General features: G+C 35.3%; 1 protein-coding gene across 2 annotated transcripts in view; it reads left to right on the top strand.

Annotated features, from left to right (window-relative positions):
• The window catches only part of RB195_021820 (uncharacterized protein), a gene marked incomplete at both ends in the record, with an annotated part of 34,749 nt that overhangs the window by 12,355 nt on the left and 4,092 nt on the right, over positions 1 to 18,302 (top strand). The window contains 4 exons of one of the 2 annotated variants that reach the window (XM_064208727.1): positions 11,275 to 11,388; positions 11,717 to 11,830; positions 12,431 to 12,511; positions 16,282 to 16,433. In XM_064208727.1, the coding sequence (XP_064064608.1) occupies positions 11,275 to 11,388; positions 11,717 to 11,830; positions 12,431 to 12,511; positions 16,282 to 16,433 (461 nt within the window). Of the gene's footprint in view, positions 1 to 11,274; positions 11,389 to 11,716; positions 11,831 to 12,430; positions 12,512 to 16,281; positions 16,434 to 18,302 lie in introns of those variants that run through there. The other variant, XM_013450376.2, reaches the window with a different exon arrangement.

Consider the following 18,302-nt stretch of genomic DNA (forward strand, 5'->3'; position numbering starts at 1 on the left):
TTCAGTATCTGCTGTCAACAGTGCCTGTGGAGAACAGCGCATGATGAAGTACATAGCCAGCCTTTCACGCCTTACTCTGCTCCGATCTGAGCGCTATCACTTTTCATGTGGAAAGGATTTGTATACAAGCGATACGGAATCTGCACAATATCTCAAACATGTGATGAACACCAACAATTTCTTAAAAAGAAGCAACTAAAGAAAAAAAAACTAAATTATAGTACGTTAAAGGCATCACCCCACGAATCTGAGGTGGTACGGATTTCAGGTGGAGTATTTGTATACGGGATAGTAGATCATGGAGGAGGGGGGAGTGATTAAGTCCATTTCTTCCTAATCGCCGTAGAAAACGGCCCGGAGGATGAGGCGCGTGCACAACGCTGGCGCGCTCCAATCGAACTCGTTGTAGGAAGTAGCGCCGAGACGCTCGAAGTCGTATCTTCTGGGCCGTTTTTTGCGGCAATTATGAAGGTATGGATAGGATCACCCCTCTCCATAATCTACGATCCCGTATACGAATGCTTCACCTGAAATCCGTATCACCTCAGATTCATGGGGTGATGTCATTTAAGGTATGTAAGGTACATGAAACTTATTTTGTGATCACATTCATTTATTAAACAATTGGGACCGCATTCTAGTCAGGTACATGGAAGCGGAATACCGCAGTAACAGTCGAATTTTATTTTTTATCTGAAAGTGCTGAAATGAACTAAACAAACCTTTCGCCGCTACAGCGACAGTAGATCATATACTACAAAATTTCAAAAAAAGAGAAGATCATATACTACAAAATTTTATTTATAACTGAAAATGTGAATGTGAGACATTATGAAAAAAGCTATCATGATAGGATTGCAGTTGTTTGCTTACATATATGAGTAGTCGTATGAAAGAATAAATGAATAAATAAATTGGTCGATTTGAATACACATTCTCGGATTTCTTGACCGTCAATTCCAGCAAATGCTAAGGATTTTAGAACGATGAACTATAGTACTGGGATATTCAGAGACTTCTTTTCTCGGAAAACTCAAATGCGCTTCAGTTTTGCAGGCTGGAAGCAAAAGTGCATAACGCTTCCCTCACATTTATAAATAGGGACTCAGCTGAGCTACATAGCTGCAAACTGCAAATACGAGGTGAGTTGTAAGAATCGGAGGAAGACGAGGAGAAATGATTTCGCAGAGATGTCGTTAGCAGACGTTACATGCATGGCCGAGACTATCGGACTCTATGAACCACGTACTACGTACTCAATCACTTCTCTCCCAATCCTATAATAATAGTACGTGACACCTCTCCTCTCTTCTATTCGTCATGAGTATCCCGGAATTGATGCGCTTGATGATCGCATTCTTTACTCTCAGTTCTCAGTTTACGACATAGCATCCCCATCGAGCCCTCTTAGAGCTTCCTAATGTCCTTTCACATCTAATTACATCCGGATAGGTCCATGTACACGTGGATAATAAGAAGTATTTACTTATGTAATTTTTCTATCCTCAAAAACCGTTAATCCGTCTGATTCTAGTATTATTTACACGCTTCTTAATCCGTCTGACGCTAGTGTTTTTAGAAGATCTTTCTATACATGCGGTATTTTACGTATTGGAGAGCATTAAAGAAAATATTGTTACTAATTATTACATTTAAAAAAATGCTCAGAATCCGCCGCATTCTCGTGGGTTCCCCCGTAAAGATGAATAAGAAAAAACGCAATGTTGTGTTTATATATATATATATATATATTTATATTTATATGTTTTAATATGTGGAAGTTCAACATCTGATTCAAACGTTATCCCGTTACCTGCAATAAAATGTTGTTTTTAGAGTATTTATTTGTATACTGTTAACTTTTGCGATTTTACTTCTTTTACGATTAGAAGTGTCAAATATATCAATACTTAATGGATTATATTGTTAAACTGTTATAGAAAAGGTTTTTGTACTTTTCATTCATAGTTCAGCATGCATTTATATTTAAATCGATAATCATTTTGATATAGCACTGATAAAAAATACTGCCACATACATTTATGAAATTTTAAAATCGGAAACGACAGAGAGAAATGCTTTGAAATGGTGTTTGTATGAGTTTTAAAAATGTTACGCATTATATGTATTTACTAGGATTCTCTCTAAACGTGAAATTTTTCTCTGTTTATAAATTCGTTATCCTGTAAAATGTAACCGACAAAGACAAGCATTTGCAGTGTTACAAAAACTACAGAAAACAAATGTTTTAAAATGAGAATTATCTGTCTTAACGCCCGCTTTTCCAAACAGATAAAAAGAAAGAGCGTGGAATTAGCGCAGTACTTTTTATGCAACCTCGTTTTGAACAAAACAAAACAGTCTTTCTCCTAAATTTAAAGAAATCTATTCCTTCCATTAGGAAAAACTTTCAAAAATTCATTTTCTGTTGCAGTGGAAAGTTTGCACTTTTAGCTCAATGATAGTTATCATATTCTTTTTGGGAAACTTTGGGCAATTGTGTGCTCCATGAAAACAAGAATATGATTTTTCCGCAATCCTCAATTTTCTTGGTGCAATTGACGTTATCTTCAAATTTGTTCTTGCTTCTTCATAGCGGCGCAAATGTTTTGTATGGAGAATATTGTTAGGTTTTAACTTTAGCCCATAAAATGTAGGAGATTGATGTAGCTGAGGATATGTTGGTTAAATTTATGTTTATGTAAATATCAACGCAATATGCGGGTACCAATACCAATATCGAGTACCGGATGCTTCTCATTTATTTCTTGTTCGCCATGTATGTTCATATACACATTTTTATAAAATTGCCTCGTATTTATCTACACTCTATCCTTCCGCATCTCACGTGTGGTGAGTTTTTATCATCCTGAACTTTGAGTTCATCCTCTCATCCCATATAATGAGAAATTTCGATTACTAAAGCGAACAATTTGAATCGTATAGTTTCAAAAGCGCTTTGTCGCATCGTGTCGCCTCAAATTTTATGCTTTTCTTAATATTTTAATGAATCAATGATTATGGGAAAGACACTCATACTTTACCACTTGGAGATATGTTCTAGATGTTACATTTTTTACATGAACGGTTGAGAAAGTGAGGCAGTTTTTTTTTGGCCACAGTTTTTTTTTTTGAGAAAGTGATTAATATAATATTATAAATAGACAGGGACTGAAGTTTACATAAAAGTACAACAACCTTATCCGAGTATTATTTACGTCTACATATTTGCCTATTTATCGTGGTGCCTTGTGATGAATATTATGAAGAGAAACTTTAGTAAACTAATATTATACGCATAAAAAGATGAGTAAGTAGTGCCGATAAATGAAGAGGATTATAGTTGCAACCTCACCTACAGATCATACTGTTCTATACTGAATGTTCTATACTTTGTGAATCCCTCCCCCCCCCCCCCATATATATATTGTACATGTGTAATAGACAATTTATCAGTAAAACTCCAATAAGAATATAGAATTGTCCTCCAGTGAACATCATTCACATAGAAATAATGCGAATGAAAATAAAATCCAACATATTAGCAAGAAATGATAAACGTTAAAGGCTTTCCCGCATATATGTACTAATTAAGAGCTCGGCGAGTAATTTCAGAAAAGATTTACCTGGATCTTTTTTCTTAAACATTGAATTTATGTGTTGTTTAACCGGCGAAATTCTAGTGAGATTTCATTTCTAACCTTATATTTCTACAGTTTCGTCGTTTTCAGAGCCCTGAAAATGAAACGAGGTATCTGATGATGTATGCATGTACCATCAAACTTCTCTCGCTTAACCTTAAAGTTTTGATATTGTTTCAATTAAAATAATAGCCGTACAATAGGACAACAAAGTGAGTAGTCTCACCGATAAGCAAAGCATCTCGGCCACTACTTGCGGTCGCTACACGGACATGTTATCCGTGGCTAATGAGATCTCTACCGTTGCGGTATCCTTGAGCACAGACGTTTTGATAAAATATTATGGAACTACATGTAGAGTAATCTTTTTTTTCTGACCTTGTGTTTTTTTTATTAATATCGTTTTTCGAGAAGGAGATCAATACAAAAAAAACAACACCTAAAGTTCATACATATACGAGTACAGTAACCATATCGATGTTTGAATCAGATGTTGCATATTTTAAATTACTACTTATTTTATTTTTCTTATTTTCTATTATACATGAAGGGAAAGGTAAAAATTAACTTTAGTTTCAGATTTAGATTTTATGGAAGTTAATAGTTTTCCTATTAATTTTTATTTTTTAAAATTAATTCAATAATTTAAAATTTTTCAATCTTGATTAATTTCCTAACGTGAACAAAAAAAAAGGTTTTAGACTGGCAAAGTAGACTTGATCTTTTCGTTTTACTTGCTGGTAATTGATTGCAGTGAATTTTGTTAATATAGCAGTCACGAAGTTGATAGTTGTCGGTTACTCGAACTTACATACACGGTAGTTTTTAAACAACAGCAAAAACTCTCATTATATGTGTATGCATAAAATATGGAGTCTAAAATTCCTGAGTTGTGAGGGAGTCTAAAATTTCTCCTGAATGATCACCTTTTATTCCTAGATTCTTTACCTACACTAACATCCCAAATTACTTCCGCTTCTGATTTTACGATTCTGTTGCTAGTTGCTGATATGGATCCTCACTAATTTGGAAGAGAAGTAAAGCTTTAATTCTACGCCGTCAATCCGAGCAAATAGGAGAAAACATAGAGTTTCGAGTTTCAGTATCTAGCCTCATTGTCAGAAAATGTGGGGAACGACATTTCTCAAAACATTCCCTCGGGTCATCGTGGATCCCACGAAGGTGGGTTAGCCAAAGATCTCCCCACCACTGTTTCGAGTGTTCTCAGTGAAAATCCTTGGATTACCACACTACGTCGAAACGAACGAGTTTTTCATCTTCTGTATCCTTTTCATCCACATCTTCTACGGGAACCCGTGACCGTCTAAATGAGATTTCTTGGTAATTCTTCAACCTACATATATGAGTCCTCCTAGAACATTACACCATCTATAGAAGACCTAGATAACTGATACCTCCGTGAGGCTCCGTGACTCAATCGCACTTTGAGGTGGTCACATGTCCTTTCCTATGGCTGTGAAAAACTTGCTATTTTCTTCATTTATTATATTAGACATGCAGCGGTTTATATCTTAACCCTTGTATTAAGGATTACGTACATCGCGTGACAATTCCCATATAAAAAAAATCCAAGATGATATGTATGTGAGAATCATTGACCAGCATTGATTAATGTTGGTATGCAGCTATGGAAATCAGTGGATATACATATATTATCCTCTATCGTGTGCTGAAGATTGCAGCACATGAAAATTCGCTAATCTATTCATTCTTGGTATTCTACCAACTTACTACCATTATCTGGAAGATTTCCTCTCAGTGCACCGGAACATCGTTGCTTGATCTAACCGCCTGTCGGATAAACATTGCTTAAACGGGTGAATATATATTCCTACTGTGTGATCCGCGAACATATTGCTATAGGATTTCAGTACATTCAAAGTAGGACCCTTTGTCGGCGAGAGCAGATCCTTATCCTGTTGAATAAATGGTAACAGATAAGTACCTTGGATGGCAATAAAATCAATGTTTTATTTATTTTTATAATCTGTGGAACAGGTGTATAAAAAGTATAGCGGTTAAAGGTTCCGCTTCCTGCACGATCGGTCGGAGGTTCGAATCCGCCCTAGTGCTCACAAAGCCCTTCATCCCTTACGGGTTGATAAATTGATACCAGACTCGTCTGGGAGGATAAAAACACTGACTTGTCACATCGGCTAGCCACCGCAAGTGATTTGGTTCAGATACGTTCGTAAACTTCAAACGATTCTCAATTGAAGTGAACGGTGGCTCGCATCCCAAGCGGATTGATTAAGCGCAAAACTTTATCCTTTTATCCTTTATACTTTTTGCGGCTTTTCGCGGAGAAGCTTCGAGAATGTTCTGCGTCTACCACATCTTGTGATATATTCCAATAAAATAGAGACAGTCTATTTTGTTGAAATATATCACATGTAATTTAATTTTAAAAAATATGCTGTAATGCCAACTTGATATATCGAATGGCCTTCGCTAGTCATTTTATAGGCCTATGTATACGGGTTCAAAGATCTCAAACTACTCTGAATTGCATTCAAATTCGAATGGGTTGGGAAACCTCAAACGGATTGATCAATGCCGACATTTTAAACCTCATCTTCTATGCAGTAGAGAACAATACTTGTATCCTGTATGAAAATTCATGAATGGACAATCCGTTGAACACTTTTCAGAATATAAAAACACCTGCTTGTCTGTGTCGTTTGTGAAGGCTGAAACCCTGATTGTATTGAACTTCATTAGTCACCTCCTTTGCAATGATTTTCTTCCTTTTTCTCATTATAGAAGTAACTACAAATCGCGGTTTATTTAGTTTAAAAGGGTCTAACCAAAGATTGCGACAGTTGGAGTTCTACTACTTGAAGATATCGACAAATGAACAGAAGAAAAGGATGTGTGCTTTGTTGTTTATTTGCTCAGCGCAAAAACAAATGTTTGTGTTATTTTTGAAAGAAAAAATAGCATTGAAGTGTGATGACTTTTCTTGAGTGCATTGATAGAATTTCTGTTGGTAAGTCGCGTTTGGAAAAGTATACAAATTATGTAGGTACATAAATTGAGGGAAATATATTGTTCCCAATCGTATGCTCCCTTCTTCATATGCTGACGTCTGGCGTACACTGGAATTTGCTAGCTGATTTCTTCTTGAATGCGGGAAATTTTGTTGACAAGCCTGGAATGACAGAAAAAACCTACTGTCTACATCTGGTCAGAACCGATATCGAGCAATTATCCTGTCACTTTTTTCTCCAAATTTCTTTCCGAAATACTTAGCTCGGCTTCCTTTTATCACGTACATACATTTCTATAGATTTTAAGCAATGATTTAGTTAAGCTAAATGTCCACATTGTCATCTCTGAAATCATGTAGTGGTCGCCTCGTTTTCCGTCCTACTCAGCTCTCGTAAGACTTATGGGATAATTTATAAGGATTTTAACTAGTGTAACTGACACAGGCTCGATTTTAACGCGGCAGCGTCCACTAAAATTTCAAGAAGAGATTTTTTTTGCTCTCTTTTATGGTCTACTTGATCAGTTTACTCATTAATATCAAGTGGCGACTTGTTGGCAGTATATGTAGTGTGTACGCTTTTGTTTAGATTACTGTAAAAGAACCAAGTTATCGAGATTCTACTCGGAAAGTCTGCTTTCTGAGTAAAACTCACTCGTAAAGCTAGAAGTATGTTTCTCGTTTTTCTTTCATTTCGCTCAGTACGTAACTACTGTAGCCAAACAATCATGCATCTGCTGTGCGAATTTTTAATTCAGAATTCAGAATAATTAATTCAGAATTCCTTACTCCTTACTTTTGACTTGACGAAGAACTATTGCACTTACTACAACGATTTCTTCAGCACGTATCACAGATCCAGAAGTCTGTGGAAGAATTTTATACTCTGATAGAGCAATACATTTCGTGATACATAGAGCATCGCGTACCCTATATAGTTCTAAACATATGCATCAATCTTGACGGGATTTTAGACTCACTTAATTAGATGGATTTTTTCACGTTACCAAGAATCTGCTTACGATTTTCAATATAGCAGACTCTACATACTTTTTGCAATATCAGTTGTTAATAAAGGAAATTAGTAGAGAAAAGATTGGTAGATTCCCAGCTAACAAGCCTTGCTTTTTCTTTGTCTGTTCCTTTGAAACTCTAAGTGCTCCTCTTGAAATGTCGCTGAAACTCCTCCCATCACCAGCATTTCCGATGAATTTTAGAGAGTAAGAGGACGTTTTGTAATGCATACATATTATAATAAACATTATGAATAAGCTATGGAGAAAATGAAGATTTAGAACTAGGAACATATCTTTTGTCATAACTCTTGATCACTTGATCTCTTGATCTCTTGATCTACAAGTCATGGAGGTAATCATCATTGAGACTTTAGATTGTAGATCAGTAACTACGACGTTTTCCATTTTTCTTCTTAGATTGAGACTTGTGAAATCCAGAACATTTCGAGAGATGAAAGTTTGGATGTGGACATAATTGTGTTCTACTAACGTCTCACGAGATTAGAGGACCTGGATGCCGGGATGGTAATTTTCCATCAGTTGGATATCACTGCAAACTCTTAGTTCATGCTTATTTTACTTTGATTTTATAACGTTAAATGACTATACATCTGTTTCATCTTTTCCTCAGTATTTAATTATTTGCACTCTTTGCCTGATCTTCACACAAATATGACAGGATGTAACTATTAGTTTAAATCTGAGATTTGTTTATTAAACTTTCTAGAAATAAAGTACATGGCTTTGTTCCAGTGCAGAATTTGCGCCTATTGAAGTTCATTCTACCATAGCATGTCAAAATCTTTGAAGAATTCTTTGAAGCGAATAGAGCAAATCTCGGAAAAGTATCCGAACCAGTAATTTTGGCTGTTTCGGAGGCGATAGCGAAGAAATTCACTATGTACTCAAGTCATTTTCAACTTTTAAATGGGTGCAATAGTTTTTTTTTACACTGTTTCTATTTCACACATTTACATACAAATTTTTACATACTTATAATGCCAATCCTAACTTTTGTCCTTATAGGGATTACCCCACGAATCTGAAGTGATATTGATTTGCGATGGTCAAAGACTAAGCGGAATCATAGATTGCACAAACGGGTGGAATCCCTCTCATTCCCTCCTAAATGCCGTAAAAAACGGCCCGGAAGTTGCGACTTTGAGCGTTCCGGAGCGTTACTGTCTTCAACGAGTTCGATTGGAGCGCGCCAGCCTTGCGCACATACCGTATCTTCCGGGTCGTTTTTTACGGCAATTTGGAAGAAATGGACGGAATCACCACCTTTCCCACAATCCACGACCCCGTATAGGCATTACCCACCTTGAACCTTTACCATGCCAGATTCGTGGGTTGATGCCTTCAAATACTTTTCGTCAGATTCCATAAAGAAGTAGGCAAAAAGAAACAAAACAATGTACAACAACTCAAATTCGTAGCTTCGACGTCTTTCAATTTGATTTCTTCTTAGGATACTTCGCGGTGGAATGAAAAGAGATAGTAATGCGCTTTTTTTCTGGTAAATTTTTCGAAAATATTCGTAATCTAGGTGTTATTGCCATTGTACCACCTCTTTATTGGAAATATTCCTAATTTGGGAGTTATTGTGCTACCTCTTTATCTTATCATCACATTTTTACTATTGCTAGATGGTGATATTTCGATCATTTCAAATCTATGTTCGTATCTTACACCTCGATATGTGCAACAAGATGCAAATCTGTAACGAAAGTAATCATGTTCGACTTAAACATCTGCTACTCGCCGCCTCAGACGCATTTAGAGTCGGATATTGGTCGAAAAACGATCCTCACGGGAGTAGGATAAGCTTGTAATCGAAAAGTTTTCCACCAAAGAAACTTGCTGTTGTTAGTGATGTAAATGAGTCCGCTGGGCATCTCACATCGTTGGCGTTTGACGTGTAAATATTGTCATTTCCGTCCACGTACTTGTTCTTACTCGCAACACTCGGCTGTCACTCTACTCTTCCGATGACCCTCACTTCTTTATTCATTTCAACGAAGACACCGAAAATCAACTAATACTAATTTTCTTTCAAAGAATCATCTTAGTCAAGAGTTCATTGACCAGCAAATTTTGCAAGAAGATGGTTGTAACTTTGTGCAACAACACGTTGAAATGGAATCTTTTGGGGGGGAAGAGAGCCAGTTTTAAAGGGCATCCGAGTGCAAAAGGGACACTTAAATACACATTGAATCCTAGACTTCAGTGTACTATCAAGAGGTAGCACGAGAAAATCTATATCATGTCCATGACATCGCCGTAGCACGTTCTCTTCACAATTGTCTCGACTTCATGGCTTCTTAATTATTATAAATTTCAATGGAATTCAATGAAATACTGTGATGAACACCGAAAGCGTCAACATGTTCGACGTCTTCATTTCTTATTTCAAAAAAAAGTGTTAGCTTGTTAGAGAAAGTGTCAAATTTAACGAGAACTTACCCCAAACAGATCTTATTTTACAGTTTCTGTTTGTTTTTTTTTTTCGATGGAGGAGTTCCGAGGGCTTATTACTCTTCCAATATCTATCGCTAGAATAACTACGTATTCTTTTTTCTCGTCTTCTTTTCACGTTTATTTCCTTATTATTTCCCTTTCTGAAATTGCATGATGGCACGAAAATTCTTCTTCTGGACATTCCGGACATTCTCCTCGAGCTTCCTCATCTGTGCGTGTCAGCATTACTTTTTTCTCCACCTTTGTTTGTATCCACGAAGATTGTATTCTGACCGCTATCCTGCATTATGGAGATTCGTTTACAATCAAAATATCGGTAATAATTATTACATATTTCTGCTAATTCGTTCATTGTTCATTCGTTCATTGAGATGATTTTGTATAAAAATCAAATTGAAAATCTCTATTGTAGTTGAATGGTACGTAAAACAAATTACCAACTTAATTTCAATCACATGACTTTTTTTGGATATGAGAAAGAGCTCATTTTTTGTATGATTATTATGAAGATCGTTGTTCTGATATTTCTCTTTACCTCGTATTCATCTCACCGAGATGTTTACGTCTATTCGAAAACGTAGAATATCCAGAGATTTGAAGATTTTAGTGGAATACTTGTTAGTGAGCAGCTGCCGCATCTCCTCCTTTTCTGTGTGGACGTGATGATGAGGTAATTGAATAACTAGTTTTCTCTAGCCATTACTTTCTGTTCTGCAATCGCACATATAACTTACTATTACTTTTCAGTGAGTAACAGAAAACTACATTGAAGGTGCTTATAGATGCTATTTTCTCTCAGAAGGTTGAAACTTTATCTTTTTGGCTTTTTACTATCATCAAATTCAAGAAAATGTCGGCTTATTGCAGGAGTAGGGTGGTATTTATTTTAATAAGAGACATTTGGATAGGGTATCTAAATAATTTATAGATAGAAGTATGAAAAATTCATCCTTTCCAACGACTACAATAAAGTGCTAAGACACTAACTACCAATATGGCAGGATAAAAGGGGATTTTTTTCCCAGAAATCATCCCTCTGCATTGTTATACAGAATACCTAGATTTTTCACATGTAAAAGTGTGAGTTTCAGGGAATTAATTGTTCAAAATAACTCCATAATTTTAGGTTATGATAATGAATATCGAGGATCTTGACAAGTACTGTAACCGTTCACTTGATCGTAACGCGATATCAGAATCTGACTACAGATCTGCACCGTTTGACGACTATTGTCTTCAGGTTCATGTTTGATTCTTCTTCAAGTTTTTTTCTGAGAAAAATGAAGTATTTTATAAACTAAGCAATTCACTTCTTTCATTTAATGCAGAGCTCATACAGAGATGTTCCTCTTTATATGGATAATTACTTGATAATTACATTTACATTAATGATAAGTATATGTCAGTGAGAGAAAAGATTCTTCTTATAAGGAAATGGTAAATTGATATCTATGGAGATTGCAATTAATTGTGTGGTTAAAGGAAAGCTAGAATTTACATCCGAAACAGAGATTAATGTTATAAAACAAGGAAAAGATATGATTTTTATTAAAAATGTACTGTTTTAGGTCTTCTTCTATCAACTACAAACATCTTTAAGACGATTTAATGAATGGGAAGAAATAGTCTACACCACCATTTATGTGATTATTTCAATTCTGGCTCTCATTGGCAACGGATTGGTGGGTGGTCGAATCTGTAGACAGATAGTGTTCTTCAATTACTCTGCACTCGCTAATTTTTTTATGATTTGAATAACTGGGAAGAAATTATCATCTCATAAAGTGGAGATGCTCGATACTCGACTAATTGATATGATTCATTTCATTCGACGCCTATTAAAGGACCATAAATCGTGTGTACCTGGTAACTGCAATTACGGAATCATTAGTGGATTTGATTATTTAATCTACATGTGCACACAAAATTAAATGACGTGTTATGGAAATGTTGAATGGTAATTTGACCTTCGAGACTTTCTCCCTTCATAGTACGAATCTATGGACAAAATACCCACCGCCTAGTTTTCTACAAAACTAATTTTACCTTCGAAAAGCTCGCAATATTGTGGACATTTGGGGGGTTCCATTAAGCTGTCAATGACATGTAGCTACAGTTTTTTTTTATTTCTAAAATGGATTTTCTCTGGATGCAACGAACTCTACTTTAGCAGATGCACTGAGATTTAATTAGTATATTATGAATGACAAGTGGATTAGAGGGTGTAGCTGAAAAGGTTTTCCAGCTAACGGTGAACTTTTAAAAAAATAGTAATATTTCAGGTTATTATGGCTGTTCTCTGGAAACGAGCAATGCGGACAAATCGTAATGTTCTTATACTGAATTTAGCATTGTCAAATTTGGTAAGTACATGCGAGAACAATCTTAGAAAATCGATACAAAAGAAAAAGTCGTTACTGTACACTACAATACTCTGCATGAACATTGAAAAACCGACGGTGAGTGACGGTGCGGCACCGTCGGCTACCGTCGCCCGTTCAGTACTTCCACAGAAGTGAAGATTTCTTTAAAATCTTTACACAGATGGATTCGACTCGTTGAGATCTATTCAAATATGTATACCATGTAGAACGAATCTATTAAACATGCGGAATAATGCTTGAAAACACCAAAATCATACCTATTTTAACCATTTAGGGGCAATTACAACAGTTTTCGAGGAGGAAATTTATTTTTAGGTGCTGAACAATGTTATGTTCTGTTATTTCTAGAAAGAAGAATGAGTTCCTACCAAATTAAATCATTTGTTCGAATTATTTCTATAATATTAGTCAGAGCTTCGAAAACGGTTTTTTGGGCTTTTGCTGAATTCCAACAACTTTAATACGAGAAATAAATGATAAAAAGTGAATACGTCCCCAGAATAGTGCTTAGAACAACTTATATTTTGACAAGAGGTGAGTTTTTTTCGTCTGCTGGTATCAGAAGGTGGGATATAATCCTTCAAAGTTCACAGGTTGCCAATCACAGTAGGAAAAAAATAGTTTGTTGTCAACTTTGAGCATTTATTAATCCTCAAAGAGCTAGGTAACACAACTTCACCAGGTTTATTTTTGTAGCAGATAAAATATACTACTGTATTTTACTTTAAGAAACTCCGTATATGCGCTTATCTTTTATGCTACAAGCATCAAAGTAGGTAAGTTCCAGTTTTTTCGCGTAGTGCATGATCTCGTTGTGATTTCCTGGCGTTTTGTTTGGCTATTGAAACCGTGATAACTAGAATCTTTTTCAACTTTTGATTTTACACCAATATCTGAGTTTTCACGGTGTTACACCATGTTTGACTTTTTACTGATTTCCTAGAGCTCGGTCTTTTCTCGCACCTTTGCGAAGGCATAGCGCCTCCCAATCGGGTTACGCATGTCGAACAGTGCAGGACTATGGGGGCGCCATTGCCATACACATGGTGTCACAAGTTCATAGAACGATCACAGCTTGACAATAATGACGTTTATTAAATATCAATCTAAATAGAACTTTACATAATCTAAATAAATCTCAGTTAGAATCAGAAAACTAAGCTTAGCAAAAGATGTCAGATGTCATTCTCCTTACGCGGCTGTTCATCGCGTCTCGCGCACTCTTCCATACTTCCACTTGACATTTCTCGGGAACCAAGTAATATTTAAAGAGCGCTTAAAACATAAACACTGGATGGAAGTAATGATTAGACAACAACACTGAAAACTTATCTCTTATGAATTCAACTCTGTCGCAGCTGTTGCGCCTCTCAACGGGAACCACTAGATCTGCTTTCAGATCCACGTAGACTTCTTTCTCGAGAGCCAATGCGAACAAATTCTTGTTACCCTTTTTTTTGCCGCTTTATCATCTCAACATTTTTTTGAGACACAAAGTCGTATCGTAACTCCTCTCCTGCAGAGGTGCAACACAAATTGCCATTTTTCCGGGAAAAACACGCATGAATAGCGAGTATTATTGTCGTATAATTGAGCGACTTTATCTCCCCTTTCAATCAAGTCGCTATCGAGGTATAATAACCAAACAATGTAAAAGTTTGAGTTCTTCATGTTATTCTCTATTTAAGGATATGCTCGTCTTGTACAGGAGAACGCATCCGCGCATACGAGTTCCTACACTCGTCAAAAATTTCAAGAATGGAATATCCAGCTATTGAACTGGCCTGCTGAGTCCCCAGATTTGAATCCTATTGAATTAGTATGGGGTAACATGAAGAGTTATATTAGGTAATTGGCATTATTTTATTATTTTACAAAGATTTTATCTACCAAATTCCATTTAATTTTATCTGATTTTGCTAACTTCCAAATGAGGTGTTATTCTTTGTCTTTGGAATTTAGACGTCGCGGCGTTCGTACAATAAGCGAATTGAAATCTTCTATCCTTGCATATTGGGAAAAATTAACGCCGGAGACTTGTGAAAAATACGCAGCTGGCATTAAGAGACGTTTGCGAAGAGTTATCAAGCGCAATGGAGGAAATATCCTAGAAGGGCGTCAAACGGAAAGTGATTTTGAAACGGACAATCTCGAATAGTGATTTCAGTGTTCTGGTGTTTAATGATGATATTTAATTACTAAGGTTATATTTAATAAACGTCATTATTGTCAAGCTGTGATCGTTCTATGAACTTGTGACACCATGTGTATGGCAATGGCGCCCCCATAGTCCTGCACTGTTCGACATGCGTAACCCGATTGGGAGGCGCTATGCCTTCGCAAAGGTGCGAGAAAAGACCGAGCTCTAGGAAATCAGTAAAAAGTCAAACATGGTGTAACACCGTGAAAACTCAGATATTGGTGTAAAATCAAAAGTTGAAAAAGATTCTAGTTATCACGGTTTCAATAGCCAAACAAAACGCCAGGAAATCACAACGAGATCATGCACTACGCGAAAAAACTGGAACTTACCTACTTTGATGCTTGTAGCATAAAAGATAAGCGCATATACGGAGTTTCTTAAAGTAAAATACAGTAGTATATTTTATCTGCTACAAAAATAAACCTGGTGAAGTTGTGTTACCTAGCTCTTTGAGGATTAATAAATGCTCAAAGTTGACAACAAACTATTTTTTTCCTACTGTGATTGGCAACCTGTGAACTTTGAAGGATTATATCCCACCTTCTGATACCAGCAGACGAAAAAAACTCACCTCTTGTCAAAATATAAGTTGTTCTAAGCACTATTCTGGGGACGTATTCACTTTTTATCATTTATTTCTCGTATTAAAGTTGTTGGAATTCAGCAAAAGCCCAAAAAACCGTTTTCGAAGCTCTGACTAATTTTATAGAAATAATTCGAACAAATGATTTAATTTGGTAGGAACTCATTCTTCTTTCTAGAAATAACAGAACATAACATTGTTCAGCACCTAAAAATAAATTTCCTCCTCGAAAACTGTTGTAATTGCCCCTAAATGGTTAAAATAGGTATGATTTTGGTGTTTTCAAGCATTATTCCGCATGTTTAATAGATTCGTTCTACATGGTATACATATTTGAATAGATCTCAACGAGTCGAATCCATCTGTGTAAAGATTTTAAAGAAATCTTCACTTCTGTGGAAGTACTGAACGGGCGACGGTAGCCGACGGTGCCGCACCGTCACTCACCGTCGGTTTTTCAATGTTCATGCAGAGTATTGTATGTTGTAATCCTGTAATATATATACTAAACATCCTAGACATGCATTACTTACTCTTCTAATATGCTTTTCGTTAATAGTTATTAAGAAAGTTATCGAGTGGTTGGCACACTTAACATTATATTGAAAGGTTTATTTACTTGCTCTTCAAATAAACAAGTAGATTTTCTTCTGAGTATTAATTTGCAGCATTATGAATGAAAGTAAATATGCATTATATGGATATAATTGGTGTTCTTTAACATACATGTGAAGGCAAAAAAAGGAAATAGAATCTTCTGATAAGATTACAAGTTCGTGCGAAATATAGTAACTTTTTAAAAATTAATTTTGAAATTTCCTTCAGAAATTTATCACAGAATTCATCACAGAATAGAAACACCTTCTAATTTCATGTAGAAAATATAGGAGATCTGCTTTGCTTCTATATTCTTCTTTTGATTTTTACATTAGTTGATTATGTTTGAAACGTTCTTTTTTTCAGGTACTCGCCTTGACCAATATTCCATTTTTATGGTTACCGTCAATCGATTTTGAATTTCCTTACTCTCGTTTCTTCTGTAAAATTGCTAATGTACTGCCTGGTAGCAATATATACTGTTCAACTCTGACCATCTCCGTTATGGCAATTGATCGGTTCGTTTTTAGTGGATATGAACGACCCCAAGCGACGAACGATGAATTGCTCATTTAGCATGTTACTACTAGTAAGAAAAAGAGTTGCTACGTAGATATACGTCATAAGGAAAACAAGTAGATCATTCTTTCTAAAGTTTAAATTAGTTTTCCCAAAAGAAATCTCTATTTTTACTCACCCCTTATGACGTGAAAGATACTAACTAAGAATTTCTATAGAGTTTTCCATTTTTAAAAATTCGAATTCATTACTTAAATAAGCAAACATAGCATCGCAATCATTCATAACAACAGAATTATTGCTCCGAGTCATTTTTACGCTGATTCGTTCAAGGAACAAACTTCGACATTTTCAATCTAATGAAGTCGATCCTCGAAGTGATTTGTTGAACAACAAAAAAAAAGGTTTTATAATGAAGCGAAGGTGAAAAAAATGCCTGGAACAGTTTCCAAAAACGTATTTCGGTAGTATATGCTAAAAGTAAAAAGGTAGTTCATAGATAGTCGTAGAATCGTGCAAACCTAGTACATGCTGTATAGAAAGAATTAGAACACCGGGAGATTTTCTTCTTGGGTAGTTTTATTAGATGAATTTGTTAGTTATTTGACTTCTTTTCTCTTTGTACTACTTTTAACTTCCAATATAAATTAAAAATCAGAAAATTAGACACAGTTTAATAAATAAATTAATTAAATTAGATTGACTGAACTAAAAATAGAATAGAATAAAATAATTTTTCTCTAACTTTTATTCTCTTTAATGCATTCATGTTTAAACTCAGTTGTTCTAGTAAACGCTGCTAAAAATAAAACGTGTTTATTTCGTTGTAAGACTAGAAATAAATACGTTATGTGTAAAGGTAGTTTAAAAAAGATTAAGGAAAAAATACCTTTGCGGATATGATTGCGAGCACTATTCTTGAGTCTCCTGTATGAAAAAAAAACTAGGAAAGAAAAGAAATGCAAATTGAGCTCTATTCTCAAAATATGTACTTAATTATTTGCCGAATAAAGCACTCAAAAGAAAATAGCTTCTTTGGGGAAGTATCCTGCCAGTTAATCTTTATTCTGATCTTTGAGTCATTGCTAATGGTGTAACAATATTTATCACGTAATTTTTTAAATTTTTTTCCTCCTTTTCTCATGATCATTAAAGGGTGTTGCGTCACCATTACAGTAGCCACGGTAATTAGTCGCCAGAAAACGAAGAAAAACAAAAGACGAAGAAATGTTTTTTTTTTCTCCTTTTTTCTTCATAACTCACCCCGATTTGATCTATATCATTATATATGGTCATCATTCGATTCGCAAGGCTCTATCGATTGGATATAATTAGAGTTCTCGAAGCCTACAGCCAAAATACTTTTAGAAAAAATTACCTGCGGCTACAAAATAGCAAGGATGAATCCGAGATAATTGCTCCCAAAGGATATGTATATGATTTTTGACGTGAATATGTTTTTTGATAAGTAAACTGATAGTTACATACATATTCGTAATCTATATGCTATTGCGAAAATTTTGATATCTCTCACAGCTGTAATACCATAACACTGAAGAAGAGAAATTGACTAAAGTAACATGCTTCAACTCCAGGAATGATCGAAATTATTTATTTATTTATTTATTTATTTATTTATTTATTACGCTCAAAGGCGTGCCCAGAGTAAGAGGCAAGGAATGAATACAAATAAACAATAGAAAATCCAGCAACGAGAAAAAAGTAGAATGAGAATAAGCAGGGATAAGTCACGCGAACAGTAAAGCAAGGGACGATTTAGTAATTAAAAAAAGCACATAAACTCGACAGGGTGGGAATTAAGACTCTTGGAAAATTAGTACCTTGAAAATTATTTTTTTCTAAATTCT

This window comes from Necator americanus, chromosome X (assembly GCF_031761385.1).
Source record: "Necator americanus strain Aroian chromosome X, whole genome shotgun sequence".
NCBI classification, from domain to species: Eukaryota; Metazoa; Nematoda; class Chromadorea; order Rhabditida; family Ancylostomatidae; genus Necator; species Necator americanus.